The 23,841-nt window shown below is 40.8% G+C and overlaps 1 protein-coding gene across 2 annotated transcripts in view; it reads right to left on the reverse strand.

Annotated features, from left to right (window-relative positions):
- TFAP4 (transcription factor AP-4) overlaps positions 1-20,337 on the reverse strand; it is a 72,362-nt gene extending 52,025 nt beyond the window's left edge. The window contains exon 1 of one of the 2 annotated variants that reach the window (XM_033963759.1): positions 19,346-20,337. In XM_033963759.1, coding sequence (XP_033819650.1) covers positions 19,346-19,434 — 89 coding nt within the window. In that variant the 5' untranslated portion in view covers positions 19,435-20,337. The remainder of the gene's footprint in view (positions 1-19,345) is intronic. The other variant, XM_033963760.1, reaches the window with a different exon arrangement.
- Between the last annotated feature and the right edge of the window lie 3,504 nt (positions 20,338-23,841).

Consider the following 23,841-nt stretch of genomic DNA (forward strand, 5'->3'; position numbering starts at 1 on the left):
TTCATCAAATTTAGTATTTTGATAACCAACTCTATTTTCATACCAACATTTTAGGAAATTGCTTAAGATTTTTCTGTCTAAAAAATTGGTTTATCAGCTTAAGTTTGTATATCACTGTTTGTACCGTTTTTCGTTTATTGTTATCCGCATTGAACTGCAAGGTTTTGTAGTATATAAATAAACTTATGTCATGTGTTCTCTGTCTTGAAAAGATTCAAACAGGGTTACTGTTAGATTAATTGGATGAAAAGAAAATTAAGAACTTAGGTTTCCTTAGACTTCTAGGTAGCTTCCTTCTGGGATAAAGGCAAAACAAAGCAACAATTTTGATAACCACTGAAATTGGTAATAAATTGAATTATTGAACTCAAATCTAGAACATCATTCCTCTGAACATTCAGAAGATTCTTGACAATTGTCATGTACTGAAACACATTACAAACTTTTTTTGGGCACAAAATTATTTAAACACTTTGTAGCACAGCTTAAGTTTGTTTGTTTTGTTTTTAATGATAAAATTGCAATCACCCTACTTTCTGTAATTTCTTCAAAAGCTTATTAAAAACATGATTGAAAAACCTTCATAATTCAACTTCTCAGCTTTCCATTATTATCTTCACTGTATTCACTCTTAACGTCTGTCAGAAGATTCAACCCATAAATAAGCCATATGGTTAAATGAGGATACTTTGGCTTTAATATCTGCCATGCTCCTTTCATGTTACGCTTATCATCAGTTAAAAAGGGCTCATACTCTGGAGTGATGTACTCTTTCAATCGCTTCACTCATTTGGTTATGTGTTGACCTGTACGATGAGCTGATTTGGTGGCATTGCTTTCAGGTGTCACATAGGGCTCCTTTTACAAAGCTGCATTAGGGCATTTAACGCGCGGAATTGCTGCATGCGCTAGACCTTACCGCCAGCATTGAGCTGTCGTTAGTTATAGCCGTGTAACGCACGGTAATATCCTTCGTGCACTAAAAACGCTAGCGCACCTTAGTAAAAGGAACCCATAATGTTAAATTTAAAAAAATCTGTGCAATTAGTCTTCCCTCTGACATTAGAGTGCTAGTGGTTTTGTTTACGGTAATCAGTCCGTTCTTAAACTGTAGCTTTAAATTGTTGAAAGATGCAGCAAAAATCATGACCTTGGTGTGCCCTTCAAGCCAAGGTCATTTTTACCAAGTTGCTCCTTTAATCACACCTTGATAGGATGCTTATATACACCTTAAACTCCAGAATGTAGCTGTTTGACCGCTAATACTTGCTGTAGTACTTGCATCATGGCAATCGGAGTCTGAGATCATACTCCATATGTCTCTTGGCTTAAGAGTGAGTTAATGTCTTGGCATGCACAAAACCAACCCATCTGGAGACAGGAAAGTATTGTAGAGTTGGTAACTGGTATGGGTGGATAGGCCATATGGTCTTTATCTGCCATCATTTTCTGTTTCTATGTGCTTATTGGATGGCATCTTTTTCTACATTGTTTGGCTATGTCCCAATATGGTGCTGAAGCATCAGATGCTAAGTATGCCCCACACGTGTCTTTTTTGCTTCCTGCTTTTTAGTTAGTGGTGCTAGCAAGTCTACTTACAATAGAACCCATCCTGAGGCTTTAGAACCAGGGGTGTCAAACCTTTTGGCTTCCCTGGGCCACATTGGCCGAAAAAAATGTTTCTGGGGCCATGCAAACGCTGCAGCAAGACTGAGGAGAGAGCCGCAAGACGGTAAACATTGGGGGGCAGCAGAGGAAAACACTGCATTGCCCTTGACTGGGGATGCACAAAATACTTCATGGGGCCGCATGGGGCTCTCGGGCCGCAGGTTGGACACCCCTGCTTTAGAGCCTTCAAGTAACTAAAATCTGCAGCTTGAACCAGATTGTGACCCCTCACAGGTTCAAAGTACTTTTCCTAGCCCATTCTATAGCCTGTGCAGTTTTCCATTGCTCTTTTATTTGTTGAGGCTTCTTCTCAGGAAGAGAACAACTGTAGAAGGTTAAAGGGCTATCCTTTCTGGAATCGGCCTCCTCCTCCTCCTAACAGCAAGACTCTCGCCAATGCAAAATTGCTTAGTGGCAGGGGTTATAGAACAGATGTTGCAAGAACCGAGATGAACCAAATCTCACACTTCAGTAGGACTTTCTACTCCTTCATTACCAATCAGAATCTCTTTATAATCTACATAGGCCAAGCTTACTTCCAAGAGCCACAGAATTCGATCACTGTATAAGAGCAGCATACATTGTGAGCTGAGCTCAGTGACAAAAGCTGAACTCCAAAACAGTCAGAGGGTGGAGAGAAGAAACGTACATCCACCTATCCCCAGATGATGGGTCTCCTTCACCAACTCTCCAAGAATGAAAGGAATAATCAAGGATAAAAAGAGCAAGCAGCCTGGAAAAACCACCAAGGCAGCTCTTAAAAGAATGAAGTCTGAGACGTGATGGGATTGCTTGTTACCAGCCATACTCTCCACATAACTAACCCTGAATTTGAAAAAAATAACTCACTCAGGGAGGCCCTTTTTAAAGTGTGAAGACTAGCTGGCCAGCTGAGTCTCTTGTGTGCTCAGGGCAAGTCATTGTTATACGCTCTCAAAACAGTCAGCATTCCTTTGAAGAAGACTTGAGGAGAAACAAGGGGGCCCTTTTTGTCAGCATCTTGTACTACCTTCTGTTATCAAGGCTACATCAAGATTTTTTGACAGGTGGAGAGATATATTTCCTGTTGTAAAGACTGCATTTGTGTCTACAAGGAGACCATCTGAATAATGAGTACATGTTAAACTTATTTAGTACTATCAATCTCTCCAAATTTTAATTCGGTATGTATTTAACTCCAGATTTTAAGTAAAAGTATTTTTGGGATTAGCCAAAAACCTTTGACTGAAAATTTTCACCAACATGTTGAAGCTTTGGTACAAACAAAAAAGTTGGGGATTCTGGCTTTCCCCTCCCCTTTTTTCTTTGTTGAAATCCGACACCATGTTTGTTTAATTTGTTTTATCTGTGGTATTTTGTCTGTTCCTTATTGTTAATTTGACCTCCTCCCCCCAAAAAAAAAAAAAAAAAACAAAACAAAAAAAAACCAACCAACCAAACCATTTTCCATATTACCCAGAATGCACCAGGAGGGAAAGGCCTGCCATTTTGAAGCAGGCCTGCTGGTCGGAGGAAGTAGGCACCCCTCCGGCCAGCCATCTAAGTAAGGTAAAGGGGAGAGGGCAGGGGTCAGAGGCATCACACCCGCTGCCAAGGGGATGTTGGTGTGTGTGTTGCTTGGCAGTAGGAGAGAGTGGGCATCTTTCCCGCTGTCGGGTGGAGGGTTACTCGACTTCAGCAGCTCGATTAGTTGTTCGGTAGTTTGGGGATATTTTTTAACATTTATTCTGCACATGTGCCCATCGCTATTACCAGCAATGGCCACATGCAAATTTAATGAATCTTTGCAACTCTCCACAAACCTCATTTGCATGAGCGTTTTTTGGAGAATGACTCACTTTTTTTAAATCACTACTATAACGGCGATAGCGGCACGTCGATTTTTAACACGACTTTTTGAGAATCTAGGCCTTAAGTCTGAGGATGGGCAGAGTCAGCCTGATAGGGATAAGCTGCAAAATGCACTTACTTACCCAATGACCATCTTCTAACAAAATAAAATAACATTTACAGTAGCTTCTTGGAATCTAGCCATAAGTCTTTGTATCATGGCCACACCCATTTCTTCCTTTGACTCAACTGCATGGGAATGAAGTCACATTAGAGCCTGGGAACTTTCTAGGACACGATAAACCATGCCGGCCTGAGACTTCTGGGGTCCCAGGGGGGGATGACTGGAACTGTCCCTTCCTAAGTTCTGAAAAAAAGTCTCCAGGCCATGAGAGAACATATCAAAGACCAACAACACAAATTGAGGTGGGTGTGGAAGAGGAAGAAAAACATGGTTTTACTATTTGAATTCAGCAGGATTCAGCCAATGCACCTCAGGGCAGGGGTGTAAAGAAATTTAGAAAATCTAGAAGCAAGGACACCAAATTATTTCCCTCCTCCCCGGTTTTTTTTTTTTCTATTTTGAGGACTTTTTAAAATTGCTCATCATTTTTAGGAGTTTGCTTTTTGATTAATAATGTAGTTCCTTTTTTTCCCCAGTTTGTCTCTGCCTCCCTGTAGCTTTTCTTCTGTGGAGGCAAGCAGTAGTGGTGGCTGCAGCCACAGCTCTTCTTTTGAGTTAGGAAATGCTGAGGCAGTGGTCCCCCCCCCCCTCCTTTAGATCCAGGTCAGGACAGTGGCAGGTACCAATTTTCAGGCACCCAAGGAATTTCCCACTCTTGCTTCAGGCTCTCTCATTCCCTGGCGATCTTCCTGCTCTTTTCTCATGTTTGCACACACGTCATGACAGGAATAAATGTTGTTCTTGTGAAAGAATATGTCAGGCGTGATCTTAACCTCTCAGTTTGGTGCTAGAGTTCATGACCCTTATATAATGGCAAAGGGAGCTTTTTTCTAAATCCCATCAAGGCATACTAAATATAGGGACTACGGTAAGGTGCACTTAGAATATTTGGGGGATTTTTTTAAAATGGCGGTTGATCTCTTTTGTGGTGGCTTATTGGGATTCCAGTTATTTCATCACTAAAGCAAAAACATTTTTTGCCGATGCTGCATGCTTCAGAGTTAGGGGTTCCTGCTTCAACCTCATTCTCTTGAAACACCAGTGATCCCAGTGCCGTACATATTCCTAATCCAAATGGCTCTTTGTTTTAGCAGTCACTGCCCCCAATGCTGTACGCAAGGCAGCAATCAAGCCAGCAATTTTATTCCGATGATGTAGGAGAGAAAAATCAAAGAATTTGGCATATATACAGATCCCTGACCCAGGCAATTTATGCCAAAATGTTGACCAGTGTCAGGTCAATGTGATTTGCCTTTGGATGCCAGAATAAACCTTTAGAACAATGGTTGACTGAAGTCTTTTGTTCCTCTTCTTTTGTGTGTGTTGCTTACTGCGAGAGAGTCTATAGCAGTGGGTTCAAACTCAAACCCTTTGCAGGGTCACATTTTGGATTTGTGGGTACTTGGAGGGCCTCGGAAAAAAACTGTTAATGTCTTATTAAAGAAATGACGATTTTACATGAGGTAAAACTCTTTATAGTTTATAAATCTTTCCTTTTAGCTGTCTTAACAATAATATTGTAATTTAAAGCTAAAGAAACATATGATCAAGAAACTGTTATATTTTACTTTTGTGATTATGATAAACATACCGAGGGCCAAAATAGTACCTGGCGGACCGCAAGTTAGAGACAACTGGTCTATAGGAAGCTACCACTGCCCCTTAATGACACTCCCTCACAGTGACAGAACCATCTTAATCTTCACATTCCCACCCAGCAAATGACATGAGAGGAGAGAAGTGGAGCCAGGGGAAGGTATGGGCTAGGGCAGTATTCTTCAGTGCAAGGCCTGGGGGCCAATGGCGGCCCACAGAGACCTCCTTGGCAGCCCTCATTGCCTTTCTGGTTGTCTTTTTTTCTGCTACTCTGCCTCTCTACTCAGGTTCAGGACAGAAAAGGGGAAAGCAGATATGGAGGGGGGGGGGGGCATTTCTAGACAGACAAGAGAATGCTTTTGGGAATGGTCACAACCTTGCGAATACTTCCCAGTGTGCTGTAGGGATGCCCCCACCCATGGGAATATATTTAGTGGCTCTCCTTTAGCTCATTAGAGTTCAAAGTGGCTCCAGCTTAAAAATTAATTTAGACTACTGTTTTAGGGAATATAACATTTCAGGGCACAGCTAGGTTAAGATCCAGAGGTGAAACATATGCCTTCACCACGTGTACGCGAATGCAACTATGCCAATCACGTAGGCCAAGTTCAGTTTGTGACCTTGCAGAACTGTACCTTTGATCCAGCTGCCAGCATATATTATTTGACCCAGGCCCAGAGTCAAGCAGAGTGTGCTGCCTTGCTTAGAGAAAAGTGTACACCTGCAGAGATAAGGCACAAGAGGAAGTTCCTACATCTAAAATGACTAGTTTTATATTTATGTTGTGATGGGAACAAGACAGGACCCCTTCCCAAGCACCTTTAATAAAATATTATTTTGCATTCACCTTTAATCCGAGGTGTAGCTCCATTTATCAGGACTCTTGAGCCCACCCTCATCCACATTACCATACTTGCGTACAAGGACTAGTCCCTTTTTCTCTTCTACCCAATGCCAATGACGTAGGCAGGCAAGTAGAAACTGCCCTCCCCCCCCCCCCCAATAATGCTCTGTTGTTAAATATTTGAGTGTACAATATGTGTTTTTCCTCCCGGAACATCTAAGATCTTTTTCTGGACATTAAGAAGCTGACCAGTGGTTCTGGATGAGAAATGTATAAAGTAGTCGAGGTGTAGACCGTTTAAGCTTTTTCCTGAAATTTAATATTGTGAAAATTCTCTCCCAAGTTAACTGTTTCTCTCTCCAATAGTTATAGTGGTCTAAGGAAGTGATTTATTCCAAGAGTTATTTCTTAGTTTAAAAATTGTCGGGGGAGGGGGTCCTATAATGGAATTTACTCTATTTCTAGAACAGGGGTGTCCAATGTCGGTCCTCGAGGGCCGCAATCCAGTTGGGTTTTCAGGATTTCCCCAATGAATATGCATTGAAAGCAGTGCATGCAAATAGATCTCATGCATATTCATTGGGGAAATCCTGAAAACCCGACTGGATTGCGGCCCTCGAGGACCGACAATGTACACCCCTGTTCTAGAACAAGTGTTGTAACTTGTAATGATTGAATAGATTTATAAAAATAAAATGAATAAAAAACAGAAGATTTATCACATTTGACTATCCATCTGCTTCTGACGAAAGTCAATCACATAAAGTTGACAAAGGATTCCTGGAAAGCCTCAGACCAAGCATCTGTGTGGAACTGAGACTGTGACTCTCATGGGGTAGGATAGTCTGAAATCGGCAGCTCTGCGTTTCTGGATATTCTTTGTCTAATTACACCTGGTTTCTTCAGGTTGCTTCAGCTCATAGCTCTCCTTCCTTCTTCCGATGACTGTCCTCTGGATTCCCGAAAAGAAATCAAAACCCTACTATTCAAAAAATTCATCCAGATGTCCTAACCCCCCATTCTTTTCCCCTCTTTCTCCCACTTAGTATCCTCTCTTCAAAATACTAAGTCTCCCACTTAGTATCCTCTCTTCAAAATTGTATTAGGCCCCAATGCCTTTAATTGTAATCCTCTTCCTGGAAATGTCCAGTCATCTTTTTGATGCAATCCGCTTAGAACTGCAAGGTACAGGCGGAATAGAAGTCATTAATGTAATGTAATTTTGGTTTCTTGCTGCCATTAGGAAGATGTGGTTGTTATTTTTTGAGGGTTTCAGATTATTTTAGAAGGACACATTGTTCCTAAGGATGTGTGGATTCAGGCTGGTGTTAAAAGGCAGACTGGAAAACCATTTTGACTGCCAAAGTTTTAGAACATGAAGAATTTCTTTTTAATCATAGAAATAATTTAAATATTTTGAACATTTGATTCATTTGTTTGAAAATTTCCTTCTGCGTTTCCTTTATCTTATCTTCTCTTCCTCACCCTATGTATGGGACTGTTGCAGACTCCTCCATTCCATGCAGTCTAGTGTGGCCATAAACAGAAATTAAAATTTGGTCACCCAAACCAACTATTTTATCTGTCATGATTTAAAGAAACAACTTTGAAAACAGCAGAAGGCAAAGTCAAATTGATTTCAAACCAGTTTAACGATGTTTCCATTTCCCTCTATCTCACCATATATCTTGATTAGAAAAACCATAACATGAAGTGGGTTATATTTTTTTTTTTTTTGCAAAATTTGTCAACATTTCTCACAACTCTAGGAATCTTTAGAGGCTGCATTTCACTATTATAATTTCACCTGTCTCTTTTATGCCCAGTCACTAGCATCCAGGACTCAGACAGACAGACAGCCATTCAATTACCACCAGGGGTGCTAGAGCACCAAATACATTGAAGTTATTGCAGGTTAGAAGCCCACAAATCCCTATAGCTCAATGGTCTCAAACTCAAACCCTTTGCAGGGCCACATTTTGGATTTGTAGGTTCTTGAAGAGCCGCAGAAAAAATAGTAAATGTCTTATTTTAAAAAATAACAGTTTTGCATGAGGTAAAACTTTATAGTTTATAAATCTTTCCTTTTGGCTAAGTCTTAATAATAATATTGTAATTTATAGCTAAAGAGACATATGATCAAGAAACTGTTTTATTTTGTGATTATGATAAACATACCGAAGGCCTCAAAATAGTACCAGACGGGCCGCGAGCTTGAGAACACTGCTATAGCTCTTCACATTAATGACACATGCAGAATCCAAACAGACCCTAACCAAATATAGGAGATCACTAATCAAAAATGCAAACATGCTGCTAACAGTGGACTGCGTTGTCTCCCTCCACACACACACACCAATAAACAGGCTTCATGTTCAATGCAACATTAAAAATGCATCTACACTATGCCACATACAGTAGCATAAGCAGCACACATTTTCCATAGCAAACAAAAACCAAACCTTCCTATCAATAACGGCAGCAGATAATGCAGCATCACGCACCCCCATCCTGCCACCAGGTCAAAACATGACCTGTCATATCACCACAGACAGGACTAAACAGCTCTAGAACCCAGAAACTGTCATTCCCATCCTCTCCCTGAACACTTGTCCTCTGTTCATGTAATCCACTAATGTCAATAAGTGCACTACGTTTCCTGAATTCAATACACTCTAGGTCACCTCATGCAGCTCTCTGGCACTTTATAGCGTGAACCCACCTCTTCACTCCAGATCTCTATGCACAGGGTAATTTTATAGAGCAGGAGAGCTGAGCAGACTGGATCAAAAGGACAGTGATATGTCAATTGTTTAGGCCTGTTTAGAGGTCAGTGTGACCAAAAGCCATTCAACAGGAATGCCTTGGGAGAAATGCTTGTGTTGTTTTTAAAATCCTATATGGTATCTTTACTCCGCTTATTCCTTTATCGTGGAATGTTTATATATTCTCTTTTGCAAGAGGCATACAACAATTTAAATTATCCCTTCCTTCCAGAAAAGGGGTTAAAGGAGTCAAGATTTTCAGTCAATCACTGATTTTTAAGTTTTCTCAAATTTGGAATGATCTTTCATTTCTGTTAAGGAGTTCTGGTTCACGTCAATTTTTTCGTATAAATCTTTAAAGAGACTATTTTATTTGCTAAACACTGAAAATTAATCTTTTGAAATTTTGTTATTATTTTATAACGATTTTTTAAGTTAACTATTGTAAACCGAGTTGAGCTTTCTTGAATGATGACTCGGTATATAAAGCTAAGTTTTAGATTAGATTAGATGGTTTTGCAATATCATAGTTTGGGACCTTGCAAGAGAAGCAAGTTAAAAGAGCAAACAAATGCTGTCTCAGACCCACAGATAGACAGAACAGCATGTGTGCAATGGGACAGTCAGAGTCCCTTTCAAAAGCAGAGTATTAAAGGTGCCCATAAGCAAGTCACTCTATGGAAATACATCTTCCTCCCATCCCCTTTGTAAGTTACAATGGCAAGCTGTCTGTAGAGTTATGACACAACGGTTTGGTCTACATTCAAACTGTCATTTTGCAGAAGTTCCTTTAGAGTGGACAGGGGATTGTTGCTGAAAGTGTTAAGAGTATTTTAAAACAAAACATGGAACTTTCATAGCCAGAGGATTGGGATTCAAGAAAGGTGATTAAAAGGAAAAATTTTAATGTGTTTTTTGTTTTATTTTAAACCAAATGCATGTGGCAGCATTAGGGTTGAGCAAGATTTTTCAGTGAATCATGTAAACCCCTAACTTAGAAAATGACATGGGGATGGGAACCCGCAGATAACCACTAGGTGGAGGCAGGGACAGAACCTGTGGGGTGGGAGACAAACTATGTCCCCAGGTCATTCACCAAAAGCTTGAGACTTATCCTGTTTTACTACTTGGGATCTAGTTAGGTACTTGGGATCTGGGTAGGCCACTGTTAGAAACAGGATAGGGCTTGATGGGCCTTCAGTCTGTCCCAGTATGGCAATTCTTACATTCTTATCCTTAAACAGACTGTTCCAATTAGATGGAACAGCATCTATAAAATGCTATCAATATGTACAAACTTACACGTCTTAGACAACTGGCAACTGAATTCAATGATTGAAAAAAAAAAAAAAACAAAAACACAGAAGAAATATCTCTGGGCTGTAATGGAACATATGGGATTGGGAGAAACTTTCTGTGCTGGGTCAGGGTATTTTATCCATCTTTGCCACTGAAATTGAGCATTGACTGCAGTAAGTGTAAGTTGTACCTGAATTTAAGAGTAATCCGAGACTTTTACTGAGTTTCCCCTTTTGATTTTCACAGAACGAGCATCATCTTTTCACCCCCCCTGACGCAGCCATAGCGAAACGCTGGTTACCACCGTTGGAGGAGGAAGATTTCTAACACATACCCAGCTCTGCACATACTAACGAGGCATTGAGTTGCAGTTGTAAATCGCATTGAATTACGATTTTGCGATCAAATCAATCAAATTTTTATTAAACTTGAAATTCGAATCGCACAACAATTAAGATAAGTAGCTGTAGCCTCTAGCTGTATGCAGAGCTTTCTACCAAATTAAGAGTAAACTAAATAAGTCTCAATACTTTTTTTGAAGATCATAAGACAAATTAAGAAATGAAACAAGGAGGTTTTTGGGTTGTTTTTTGGGTTTTTTTAAAGCCGGTGAGGTATTTTCCCTTTCCAGTCTTCCAGCTAGATTAGTTCTGGCTGGAGACGGGGATCTGAGATTTTTTCTCCTTGTAATATAAAAGACCTTGGTGCACAATTACCATTAAAAACAAAATTGTGTTAGCTGAGAAAGGAAATCAAACAATCTAAGAGTACTCATATTTCCCCTATTTCTTTGTTATATTCTCGCTGATTCTACCTTGGACCCTTATTGAGTACTTGAGTTAAAGTTAAGCTATTAGATAGTAGATTATAATTTGTATCGTATTTTATTTTCTGCCTAACTTTACCTTTCTGTAGAACTGGATACTTGATGTTATTGAAAAATGATAAATAATAAAAAAAATTGTGTTTCAACAATTTGAAAAAATAGAGTTGGTATATTTTTTTTTTGCATTTTATGCCTCTCCCCAGGCATGTATTAAGATTAATGGATCCTAAACAGACTTTTTCTTGACAGCATGAGGTACTAGGCAAGTGTGCCCCTTTTCGCCACTGCTCTTTGCTGTATACGTAGATCCTTTGGCAATTTACATCCGTGAACATTTAGATCTCGGAGGAATTAGGCTTAGGAGAATGGAACATAGAGTAGCACTTTTTGCAGATGACATTATTATATGCTCAAGATCCTGGACTCAAACTTCCTACACTAATGGATGTGTTCCACAGGTATGGTGGCTTGGCAAGATTTAAGTCAACATGGATAACAACAATAATTCATTATTTCTATAACACTATCAGGTGCACACAGCGCTGTACATCAAACATGTAAGAGACAGTCCCTGCCCGTTAGAGCTAGCATTCTAATTATAAGTCTGAGCTTCTGGGGGTGACCCTGACAGAGTAGGAAGAACAGCGGCTGTCAGTTTTTCCCATTTCGCTGGTCTAAACGGAATATTAGGTACCTAGGAATTCAACTCCCTAAAGATTCGAAGAGGTTATATGAACATACTACTCCAGAATAATCGGTACGGTTTGGACAGATCTACAAAAATGGATTGGGATGTGGCTTTCCTGGAGTAGAATTGCAGCAATAAAAATTAATGTATTACCAAGACTGCTGATCCTGTTTCAGACACTCCCCATTCCTAAGCATGTGTTCCGAGGGCTACATAGAATTTTGTAACTTTATCTGGAAGGGGAAGCATCTGAGAGTGGGACAGAGGGTCCTTTGGGTGGCACGGGAGCTAGGACAGCGGTCCCTAATTTGACATGGTATTACCGTACTAGGCTGCGCAACTATGATTACTGCTCAATTGTACCACTGCAGAGGCTAAACAAGGGGTGCAGTTGGAGCAGTATTATCTTGGAAGCTTTGAACTGAAACATTGGGCCTCCTTTACATTGGTGGATAGACCGAGAGGCATCCCTAATCCCTTTTTCAGGCACTTGGCGAAAGTATGGGAGAATCCTCACAAAAGCTGGGAGAGTAGGAGTGTATTCTAGCCTAACGTCTATATGGAGGGAACCCCGATTCCAGGTAGGGAGAGATAGGAGGGTATTTGAATGGTGGAAAAATCTGCAAGTGGTTACATTTAGAGATGTGAGGTTGTGAGGTGGTAGATTTAGGAGTAATGTTAGGAAATTATTTTACACAGAGAGGGTAGTTGATACCTGGAATGCCCTCCCAAGGGAGGTGGTGATGGAATTCAAAAAGTGTGGGATGAACACAGTGGATCTCTTATTAGAAAATGAATGGCATTAATTGAAGAACAAAGGCCTGTACTAGGCAGACTTGCAAGGTCTGTGTCCTGTATATGGCAATTCAGTTTATGATGGACTGGGGAGGGCTTCAATGGAAACTCTAGTAATTTAGAATATGATGAAGGTGCTGGGTGGACTTTTACGGTCCGTATACCGCAAATGATAAGACAGGAGTAAGTAGCTCCAAGAGTTGGAGCCCAAGGTATCAAGCTTTAAAAATAATTCCAGCAGTTCCAGGCAGTCTTCTACGGACTAGCACCCAGTAATATCAGAGAAAAAAAGATGATTCAATTTAAGCATAAATTTTAATGAGTATAACGGTTGGGCAGACTGGATGGACCAGTCGGGTCTTTATCTGCTGTCATTTACTATGTTACTATGTAAAAGATGAGATGGTGTCCTGAGACAGAGGAGAGTGCTTCAGGGGCTCTGCATTGGTCAAGAGTCAAGGTGCATTATGAAGAGCTACAAACTCACTCGCAGCCTTCATCCCTGCACAACTCATATTCCCAGAAACAAAGCCTTTGGGAAACGCAGCTGGTGAGGAAGCCGCGTGCAAATCCTTCCCTCTGCTTCCAAAGATTAAAAAGCACATTCTTGACCCAGGCAGTTATCAGATCACATAATCCATACATGTCACAATGCTATCACAACCTCCTGAAACTATGCTTAGAGAAGGCTGAGAGGTGAAAGCATTCAGGAATCCTGCAGCCAGTGGTCTCCAACTTGCTAACTGAGGAAAGTAGCAAGTCTCACAGGGCAGGCTGCTGAAAATCACAACCTGAAGGTTAAAATCTGCAGGGTTCACAGCTGCCACCTGGCTGACACACAGGAAAATTGTTCTTGCAAGAAGCAGGTCCTCCTAAAAGAGCCCAGACTAACCCCTATACATGAATAACTTGCAAGCCACTTATCCCTCCCCCTGTTCCAGGTTCAAACTTAAGGATTTATATACTTCTATCTGTTAACCAGTTCATGTGCATTCATTTGCCCCACTGAGAATAATAGGGTTTGTATTATTTAATATGCAGTAAATAATATTAGTAATGCAAAGTTTCCCAGTGAGGCCCCCAAATGGATGGAAAATTTCCACTGTACTTGCATGTAACTCACCTGAAACAACTAATGAAAAGATGAGAGCTAAACCCGAGTAAAACTATCAGATGTAAAAGCACCTTCCAGTACAGGCAATAGAAAGCAATTTGCAAAAAGGGAAAGGCACAAGAAAGTATTTTATACTTTGTTGGTTTAATCATAAACTGATAATGAATATGACTGTTGGGCAACCTGGATGGATTGTTCAGGTCTTTATCTGCCATCATCTATTATGAGCAAATAAGAAAAAGCTGGCAGAGCAAATTTGCAAAAGTGAAAAAAAAACCCCCAAAAAAACAAACACCCCACTATGAACATAAAACATAAATTAGTTTAGAATATGTGCTTCTAATGCACGCACTAGAAATGGTTTAAATACAGACCCACCACTACCCATAAACTGGTTCAGCCTAACGGAATTTTTGGAGGACCCATGCAATGCAGCAGTAGCTCTACTCAAAACACAAAAAGAGCAATTCTATAAACTGGCACCCCAATGCTATACATTGGGAAGGTCAACATTGGCATGCCCTCTTATACCATTATCAATAGTAGGCCTAAGTAAGTACACCCAGGTGTAACAAGAGATGCATGCAATTTATGTGGGCAACTGTGAGACAGGCCTATGGCCCACTAAGGTGCCACCCTCTTGTATACCCCTCCCCCATGTCATTTAGGCATTACGTTATAGAGCCAACACCTAGTGAACATAGGCACCTGTCAATTAATGGTACTTCTGCCACACCAGTTTATGAAATTGCTCCAATAACATTCCATTTTTGGGAAAATCAAAAGGGGTAGAGGCATTTCAGATGGGAGCTGCTGAGGCTTCACTCTCTTCTAGGGAGGCAATCCAAGCCATAACTACAGATTGAAATCATTTGTGATTAATATGTCCTTGGGATCAAAGCATTGCAGTAGTCCACAATCTGAATAAAGCAGTCTTTCATTCCAAGTTTGTAAAGTAATCTACCACTGGTATAATTTGCCTGCTTAGAAAGGAAAAAAAGGTGATATTGTTGGGGGGGGGGGGAGACTGATTCTACAATAGCACACACAATATTTGAAGGGCACCCCCCCTAAAAATATGTATTGCTTGTTTAATGTACGAGAAGGAAGTTAACTGATGTTGGGTGAACTGAAAATTTATCTAGGATACAAGGACTGATAATTTTCTATTTCACTTCAAAATCTTTTTATTGAAATATGCAAAAAACAAAACAAAACAAAAAAAACCTACCAACCACCCCACAACCGAATACAGATACAAAGTCAAACATATGTCATTGATATAGCTCCATCCAATTTCCTCCAGTTATAAAACAATATTACATAAAGTATATTAGAAGGCCTTGTGTGTCTTATAGCCTTCTGCAATATAGCAAAAATAATAAAACTCCACCCCCTTATGCTACATACTCTTTACCCCTCCAGTTTGTGTTTCACTTTTTTATGTTTCAAAAATAATGTTTTCATCTGGCCTCCAGCTTTTACCTATCCTGAAATTTTGATTGCTGTAGATAGGTAGGGAGATCATGTCCATATATACACACAGATAAAAACAAATGCGTAAGTTTTTTTTATCTTCAAGAAAATTGCTAAAAATTAAACTATACATCTACACACATGCAGCAGGTTACAATTCACTGGGCAGAGAAAGTCCAAGTCCAAACTAAGGGTTCCTTTTACAAAGCTGAGAAATGATTCTACAGTGCCAAATGCATCGAAGTCCATGCAATTCCTACAGACTGGTGCATTTGCTGTGGGGGAATCGCTACCATGGCTTTGAAAACAGAGCCCTAAAACTAATAGTTTGGAAAATTGGCAAAGAGCAAAGGGAGATATAATTAATATTAAAAATATCTAGGGGAAAAAAAAAAAAAAAAAAAAAGATGCCCTCTTTAAACAAACATACAAGAGATAAGGAAATAAGGAATGTTACTTAGGGCTCCTTTTACTAAGGTGCGCTAGCGTTTTAAGCACATGCAAACCACACTCAATGAAAAATACTAACGCAAGCTCTAAGGAGGCGCTACAATGCCATGCACGCTAAATGCCAATGCCTCCATAGAGCCTGCGTTAGTATTTTTCATTTAGCGTGTGGTTTGCGCACACTAAAAACACTAGCGCATTTTAATAAAAGGTGCCCTTAATCTCCCACAAAAATAAAGGATTTAAAAATTGGAGATTTAGGGCTCCTTTTACAAAGCTGCATTTAGAGGTTTCTACTGCAGGCTTCAGGCTAAGTGCACTTAGGAACTATAGGACCCTTAAAATCTGGGCTTAATTCACTTTAACATAGGAATTGGCTCTTGGGGTGCCAATTCCTATGTTAAAATGCACTGTCTATGTATCTTGTGAACTGCTTAGGTTTAAGTGGGGGGTATAAGTTTTAAAATAAAATAAATAATATTGAGCAAACTCTTTGACAGTGTCAAGGAATGGGTAATTTCATTGTTTTTTGAATCCCCAATCTTTTTTTAAGCACTGGCTCCTTTGCAAGATTTTCCTGCATGCTGAGCCTACCTAGATTAAACATGGCACTTTTAGGGTACTTCTTTGTTGGGGTTGTTTTTTTAGGCGTAAATGCTCCTGTGTTAACTCTGTATTATCCAATTAACACATATTAATCAGAACACATCAACTGGATAAAGTAGGAATGCCCATTCCCCACCCATGCCATAAGAAAAAAAAAGTCTCTAAAAAAATCAATATGGGATCTAGAGCACAGAATTAGGAAAAATATCATGCATCTATGCACTGCAGTACCCCGATTTCATGCACTAAACCACATTAAAGACTTAACACCCTTTATTAGGGCCCCTATATTCCTAAAAGGAAAATTTGGAAAGTTGGGAAAATGCCTGCGTGTCAATAACAGGGAGCAATCCCAGCATTCCCACTGGTCAGCAAGAAGTGGGCCACAAAAGTAATGGAATTTTCAACCCAAGGACAAGACTATTTTAGACCACCACTTCAAATCTCCATATATTTCCTCCCCACTTCCCTCCTGTCATCAAACTCAAAATACAGAAAAGTAAATTTTAAAAAAAACAAAACAAAACACAAAACTCCCCCAAAAAAACAAAACAACAAAGTGCTGGAAAATCTCTGGCATCAGGTCATTTGGCACCTAAGTGGCAATTCCATACCATAGGCACTAACATTTATACAGCAATGTTTATAATAGCGGTATTTATATGTGCAAGTGTATACATGCACATGTAACTGTCAAAATTCCACCTAGGCGCTATGCTGTAGATATACATTGCAGGTATTTGCAAGGGGGAATAGACACGGGTGGGGCTCAAACCTATGCACATAAACTTACTGAATACTAAAATGATGTGGTTATCTGCAGCTCTATGAATGAATGGCACAATTGCATATGCCTGACTATTAGGTGTGTGTGTATACCTTATTAGTTTCCAAGTTTATTTACTATACCACCAACTGTGTACATTATGCATGTATATAATCAGAAAAGAAATTGCAAAAATAAAATATAATAATTGTCTAAAACAATAACAATTAAAAGAAAGGAAAATCGACCTCAAGTATACTGTGTATCACCCTACATTTAAAGGCCTAAGATGTTAACTGAATTCTTAAGATTTTCTAAAGTAATTGCTTTTTAATCTTGGTTTAAATTTTTGAAATAAAGTCTTACATCAAGTGATAAGGAGTTCCAGAGAGTGTGAATAATCTCAAAATAAAGTTGACAATAAGACAAAATTGTTAATAAGTACAGATGACAAAAAAGCATAAAAATTGTGTAGATTGATATAGAATTAGGTTAAGTATCAATAATTAATAGTAGTAGTATCAAGAAATAAATAAATAGCCTGAAGTATACCAAATAATAAGCTGGTAGTCTATAAAAAAAAATACAAGGCTATTCTGTTCTGTATTCTTTTATGGAATAGTGCCTTGTTATATTGCACTGCTAATGCCTTGAATTCGGAAAAGCTAAAGGAAAAAAAACAACCAATCAAATAAGTCAAATTTATTTTTTTTAAAAAACCTAAGCACAACACAATCTTTTTAAATGTACATGGCTCCTAAGTTTTGTAAATGTACATAAGAAAACGAATATAAAAATTGTACTGGCTCAGACCAAAAGACCATAAAGCTCAGTATCCTATTCCCAACAGTGACCAAGGCAGAACCCCCCAACCCCCCAAAAATGTAGATCTACCCCATCTTCAATATACCCAGGAATAAGCAGTAGCTTTCCCAGATTTGCAAGGCTAATATTTTAGGAACATTTCAACAGAATCTTGTCTAAATCCCTTACAAAAATATAAGCCTAACTAAACGGAGATAGAAAGCTATAAACAATTATGGAAAAGGTTTGTTGCTGTAAAAATGTGACAACTACTGCAAATAGGACAAAGATCATTATGAATTTTTACACACTCCAGAAGGGAGAGAGGCACATAGATTTTTTTCAAGATCAGAAATCTGTCACTCAACGGGAATGTTTACAAAAACCCCCAAAACATTTCAATACGTAAAGCTATATACCCGTTAGAACGGCCAAATATATTACTACTACTAATCACTTCTATAGCGCTGCCAGAAGCACGCAGCGATGTACACTGCATTAACCATGTAAGAGGCAATCCCTGCTCCACAGAGCTTACAATCTAAACATGACAATTGGGAACTACAGAGGGGAGTGACAAACTAGGCATGGGCACATAAAGCCATTAGCTTGTCTGCAAAGCCCTAGCAAACAGCAACAAGAAAACCTGTGCCTGTCTAGTCATCTGTACGCCCCAACTTTTTGAAATACAACTCCTCCCCGATCTCTTGCGGCTGTACCTGCAAACCTCTCAACCACGCTTTGTGCTAAGAAAGCATGGTCAGGTCAGCCTACGTTTCCCGACATGCCACCGGCCTCTCACAACTACAAATCCCTGCAGGCCCTGTACGAGATCCTCCTACTCCGATAAGGCTGCAGAGTCACGGGCAGGCCTCTATGATACAAGCACATACACACCCCTTTAAATCTTCCGAAACGTGTTAGCGGTTATCTGCAGCCCCATTTCTACTAAAGCCGAGATCCCCCCACATCTAAACTTCTTTACTGATCTGCTGCAGAAGCGCCCTCACCGAGCGCAACAAAAGACAAACACACAAAAGCCTTCTAACACCAAGCAAGGCAGGAGAAAGCATGGCTGCACGGCACACCTCCCCGCACCAATTCTGCCGCCCGAAACTTTATGGAAAAGCTTATCAGTACATATTAAACGGTTTCTGCTTTTCGATCACCGCTTCGATCTCCAAACTCCCCACAGCCAGGCCGGGAATCCGCAAAAACAGGCGAACAGTTGCAGCAAAGCATGGCCGGGCTGAGGCACCACGTGGGTCTGTTTGCAAGCTACAAACGCCTCGCCTGCCTCCGCGCGCCAGAGAACAAAAGTCTCTGGGCACCACAGGGCGCGCGCCCCGCTCCAGCGCACAATGCAGCAACGTTCGAATTCAGAACGCGGGCCCAGGAAAGGTGGCACGCGGAGGTCGCCGATCAGAATCCCCCTCCCCCTAGACATTCACGGCATCAAACGCCTTTCTCACTGCAAAGCGAACGCATGGAATTCCGAGCCCACAGTTCCGTCGGCGATTGCCCGGAGCCCCGACACATCGCGGAAACAGAGACGCAGCCACTGCCAGCTGTACTACATGCAAGCACTAGGAACCGCGCACCGTCACAATACAAACAAAAAAACCCCGCACACATACCTACAAAGCCCTCCAATGACTTCTTTCTCGGTTTTTCGAAAATGCTGCAAAGGGGGCACCTTCTGAGCAGACACCATGAAATACTCCATAGCGATCTTGCCTCTTCAAGCGCCCAAGATGTGGTTGTAGCTTCTTTCGCACGATTAGAGGCTGAAAAGGGCTGGTAGTGCCGGGGGAGATCTTGCTGGTAGCGCCTGGATGGATCTGTGTGTGTGTGTTTGCAGCTGATCAGATGTCTTCTTCAAGGCGGGAAACAGCTGGTGAGAGCTAAGCACTCCCGGCCTCCTTCCGCAGAGTAAGGAATTGCATGTAAACAAAGGACTATTTGCAGACGAAAGAAGGAAGAATCCGGAGGAATGAGAAGCTCGGGGGCATTTCGGGACACAGATCTGTAGAAATCGAGGACTGGCGAGTATTTAGTATGGTGTGGGAAAGGGATAGGCGCCGGATTCCAGTAAAATGTGAATGGAACTGGTCAGGTTGGAGTTCATGCGCCACTACGGAGTTATGAGGCTCATCAGCTGACAGTTTGGCAAGCATTGCAAGAGTAGCTGCGGCTCGGCGAGGGAAGAGACAGGCTGGGCTGGGGGTCGCCGGCTTGGAGCCCCATGGGGCGGATCAGCTTGTCTAATGATGCTTTTGCAAAATCACGTGTAGATGGCTCAGACCGGACACCTCTAAGTTACTGCACTATACGGGAGCCGCTATTTGGGTTCAGATTGCTGTATTCGTACCCGGTGTAAGTCAGCCATGGCTCACAATAAGCATCCGCAAATAAGGCATCCCCAGTCCCGGGGAATATGTCCAGGCCCTTGTGCCTAAGCTTGCTGCTCAGGTTTTCCCTGAAAATAAGATCACCTGTCCCAGGAGAGGCAACAGGGTGTTGGCCTTCTTGTGTCCGATTCTTACTCCTACTGTTCACCCCTCCCTCCCTGTATACACTGGACGATTCTTCCTGTCCGGGTTCAGAGAAAGAATATAGCGCTGTCTAGCGCTACGTATGTACACTCCTCCGGGGAAGAGCGTTCTCTGATCCCGGTTCTAACTGCTCCTTTCCTTTACCCCCGCCCCGGAAACGGGCCATCGCCTACCCCGGGGGAGGATTACAACGTAGCAGATGCACGCCAGGATCCGCAGACCGCAACTATAGCTGGAGATTCCTGCTTGTCTTTTAAACCACAGGTCGGCGCGCTTCCGAGCACAACAGTGAATTGCCAAAATACATCTGTTATTGTCATACGCCTGACATGGTGTTTGGATACATTTTGTATTTATCAAAACAGTTTCTCAGCTTGCTTTAAAAGAAAACAAAACCGAAATTTAATAATATGCAGATAAGGGCTAAGTGGGGGGAAAAATGTAGAGCAGGCTGTTGCTTCTATGGCTGAGGTTCTTGTTTCCTGCAGGGCAGGTGGCAGATCCTGACCTACACTGTCTAAATGGCTGGGGTAGTTTCCTATGACACCTACTGGCAGTTCATAGAACGGCAGTGGAAGAAGCCAAATAAGAGCTTCAAAAATGTGTCCTGGGTTCAGAGAGATTCCAACCGTTTGAAGAGCAGAAGCCTGACTCCACTTGAACAGAATCAAAGAGGAAGTGAAAAAATACAGATCTGCTAAGCTTACAGTCTTGACTGGGTAAGGGAATCAATAAATAAGCTTCTGAAAAATAGAAATAATACCCTAGTAAGGATGCTAATAGAGTTCCCAAAGAAAAAAGGCCTACTAAATGTGACTGAATTCTTTAACAGGTGCACAATATATGTGATCTATCTCGATTTTAGTAAGGTCTTTGACATTATAAAAAGATTGATATGCAAACCTAGCCAGTCTGGTAATTGGAATAAAAAATGGTAAAGTGGGCAAGAAATTGCTTATAGAAAACGGATGCAATGATACTTATTCTGGCAACAAAAATATCTATTGTATCTGAATGTGCACCACTTATATAATATTCTGGAGAAATTTAAGTACCGTGAATAGAAACATAAATAAAATATATACAAATTAAAAAAAAAATAATGGATGGCAGCAGATAAAGATCAAAATGACAAATTCAGACTGCCCTGCAAAGTTTATAAGGTTGTATACAACCCCATGTTTTTGTTCTCAGGGTTGTACCTGACCTGCAGTTCAGGGATCGTGACCAGAGAGATGTCACAAAATGATGCTGACTTTTACAAAGCTGCGGTAGAAGTTTCTACAGCAGGCCAGCGAGGTAAATGCGCCAGCGCTATTATAATTCCTATGAGCGTCAGAGCATTTACCTCACTGGCCCCAAGTAGAAACCTAAGCCCTTAGTACTTAGCTTGGTTTTCTGTTCTTTATAAATGACCTAATAGAAGGATTAGAAGGGAAAATGTGAAAACTTTATGCAACAGAACATATATTTTTTTAATTTTTAACAATTTTATAACATTTCCATTATACATAGAAACAAGTTAGGCAATTTAAAGGACAATATATACACATTCTAATAATGCCTTCAAGCCCACGTCTTGAGAGAGAAATCTTGCCTCACTTAAAGAAAAAGAATAGCCTCACTGGGTCAGACCAATGATCCATCAAGCCCAGTAGCCCGTTCTCATGGTGTCCAATCCAGGTCACTAGTACCTTGCCAAAACCCAAGGTGTAGCAATATTCCATGCTACCGATACAGGGCAAGAAGTGACTTCCCCCATGGCTTTCTCAATAACAGACTATGGACTTTTCCTCCGGGAACTTGTCCAAAACTTTTTTAAAACCAGCTACATTATACGCTCTTACCACACCCTCTGGCAACGCGTTCCAGAGCTTAACTTATTCTATGAGTGAAAAAAAAATTTCCTCCCATTGGTTTTAAAAGTATTTCCCTGTAACTTCATCGAGTGTCCCCTAGTCTTTGTAATTTTTGACGGAGTGAAAAATCGATGCACTTGTACCCATTCTACTCCACTCAGGATTTTGTAGACTTCAATCATATCTCCCCTCAGCCGTCTACTCTTCTGTGATCATTAGTCTTTTATACTCCAAATAAGTTTAGCTCTTTATCTCATGAGCTGTAATAAATTCATCTAACTGCAACGAATCCCAAAAAAATATATTCCTTCTCTTGAAAAGTAATGAGACATTTCCAGGGATACTTAAGAGAACATATTTTTACTTATGGTTACTAGGTGGACAAAAGGACATTAAAAAGGTGGAGATACTTCAAAGGACAACCAAATAGAGAGAAGAAAAGGGAATATATGACCCAAATATCAAGTATTATGAGCTGAAAGAGGTGGCCCAAAGTTATTTAACACAGCCATATTTTCATCACTTTATTTAAATATTTTTTTAAGTTTAACATTTTTTACTAATCACTGTCTAAAATTTGGTAAACCCCAGGTGTATGGCTGCTAGATTATAAGAAAACACAGGACTCAGTTCAGAACTCCTCTATAACTACAGTACGTACATACAGGTAACTGTAGAAAAGACTTTCTATGTGCCCTCTGGAGGGCAGGTGAGCAACTACAAAACAAAGTCTGAATTCAGTCCTTGGCTTTCATAGGTATGTTGCTATGTTGAAATAAATTTAAAATGTTTTACCATCTATCTATCTATAAAATCAGTGTGTGTGTATGTATGTTCCAGCATAACTGAAATGCATGGAGAGATTTCAACCAAACCTGGGAAAAAATACTGTGGGGTGGGAATGGGGTGACATGCAAAAATTATCGAAAACCACAGATTTTACTGTCTAACCCAGTTTCCTCACACATTGCCCCACCCCAAAACAGGTACAACATACCGGTCTAGATGCAGATCTGGGGGGGGGCAGAGGCACAACTGTACAATGTGAGAGAACCTTTCCCCTGCTGCCACCCCTACCTCCTCTCATGCTGGGCTTAAGCTTAAACAGGAATGAATGCTGTGCACACCCTACAAGCACAGGCTTGTACTCAAGGACTGCTGTGTCCTGTCCCTTTTCAAGGCAGACTTCTTGTCAGAGAATGGGACACAGCATCCCTTGAGTGCAGGCCTGTACTTACAGGGTCCCTTCAACACTGTCTTGTTAAAACTTTAGATATGGAGGGGGCAGGGTGGCATCATCAATAATGGCCTGGAAGAAGGGAGAGAAGGGAGTGAGATGCTGGCCAGCTTGGGAAGCTAGAGAGGGTGGACTATGGGGGAAGGGGAGATATTAGACTATGGGTTTGGGGGCAGGGCCTTGAGCCATCCTCAGGGGGGAGGGCAGAGCACATAGCTGAAGGTTTGCCTAGGGCAGTGTTTGTCAGCTCAATCCTGGAACACCCTCCTTGCCAGTCAGGTTTTCAGGATATCCACAATGAAGATTCATAAACTTTAGTTCATACATTGCTTCCATTATATTTACATTTCTTTCATGTATATTCCTTATGGATATCCTGAAAACCTGACTGGCAAAGGGCTACTCCACGACTAAGTTGACAAACATTAGGGCATCAGATATCTTTGAACTGTTCCAGCACAGAACAGGTACAACACAACCTG

The sequence above is a fragment of the Geotrypetes seraphini genome, chromosome 11 (assembly GCF_902459505.1).
Source record: "Geotrypetes seraphini chromosome 11, aGeoSer1.1, whole genome shotgun sequence".
Classification (NCBI taxonomy): Eukaryota; Metazoa; Chordata; class Amphibia; order Gymnophiona; family Dermophiidae; genus Geotrypetes; species Geotrypetes seraphini.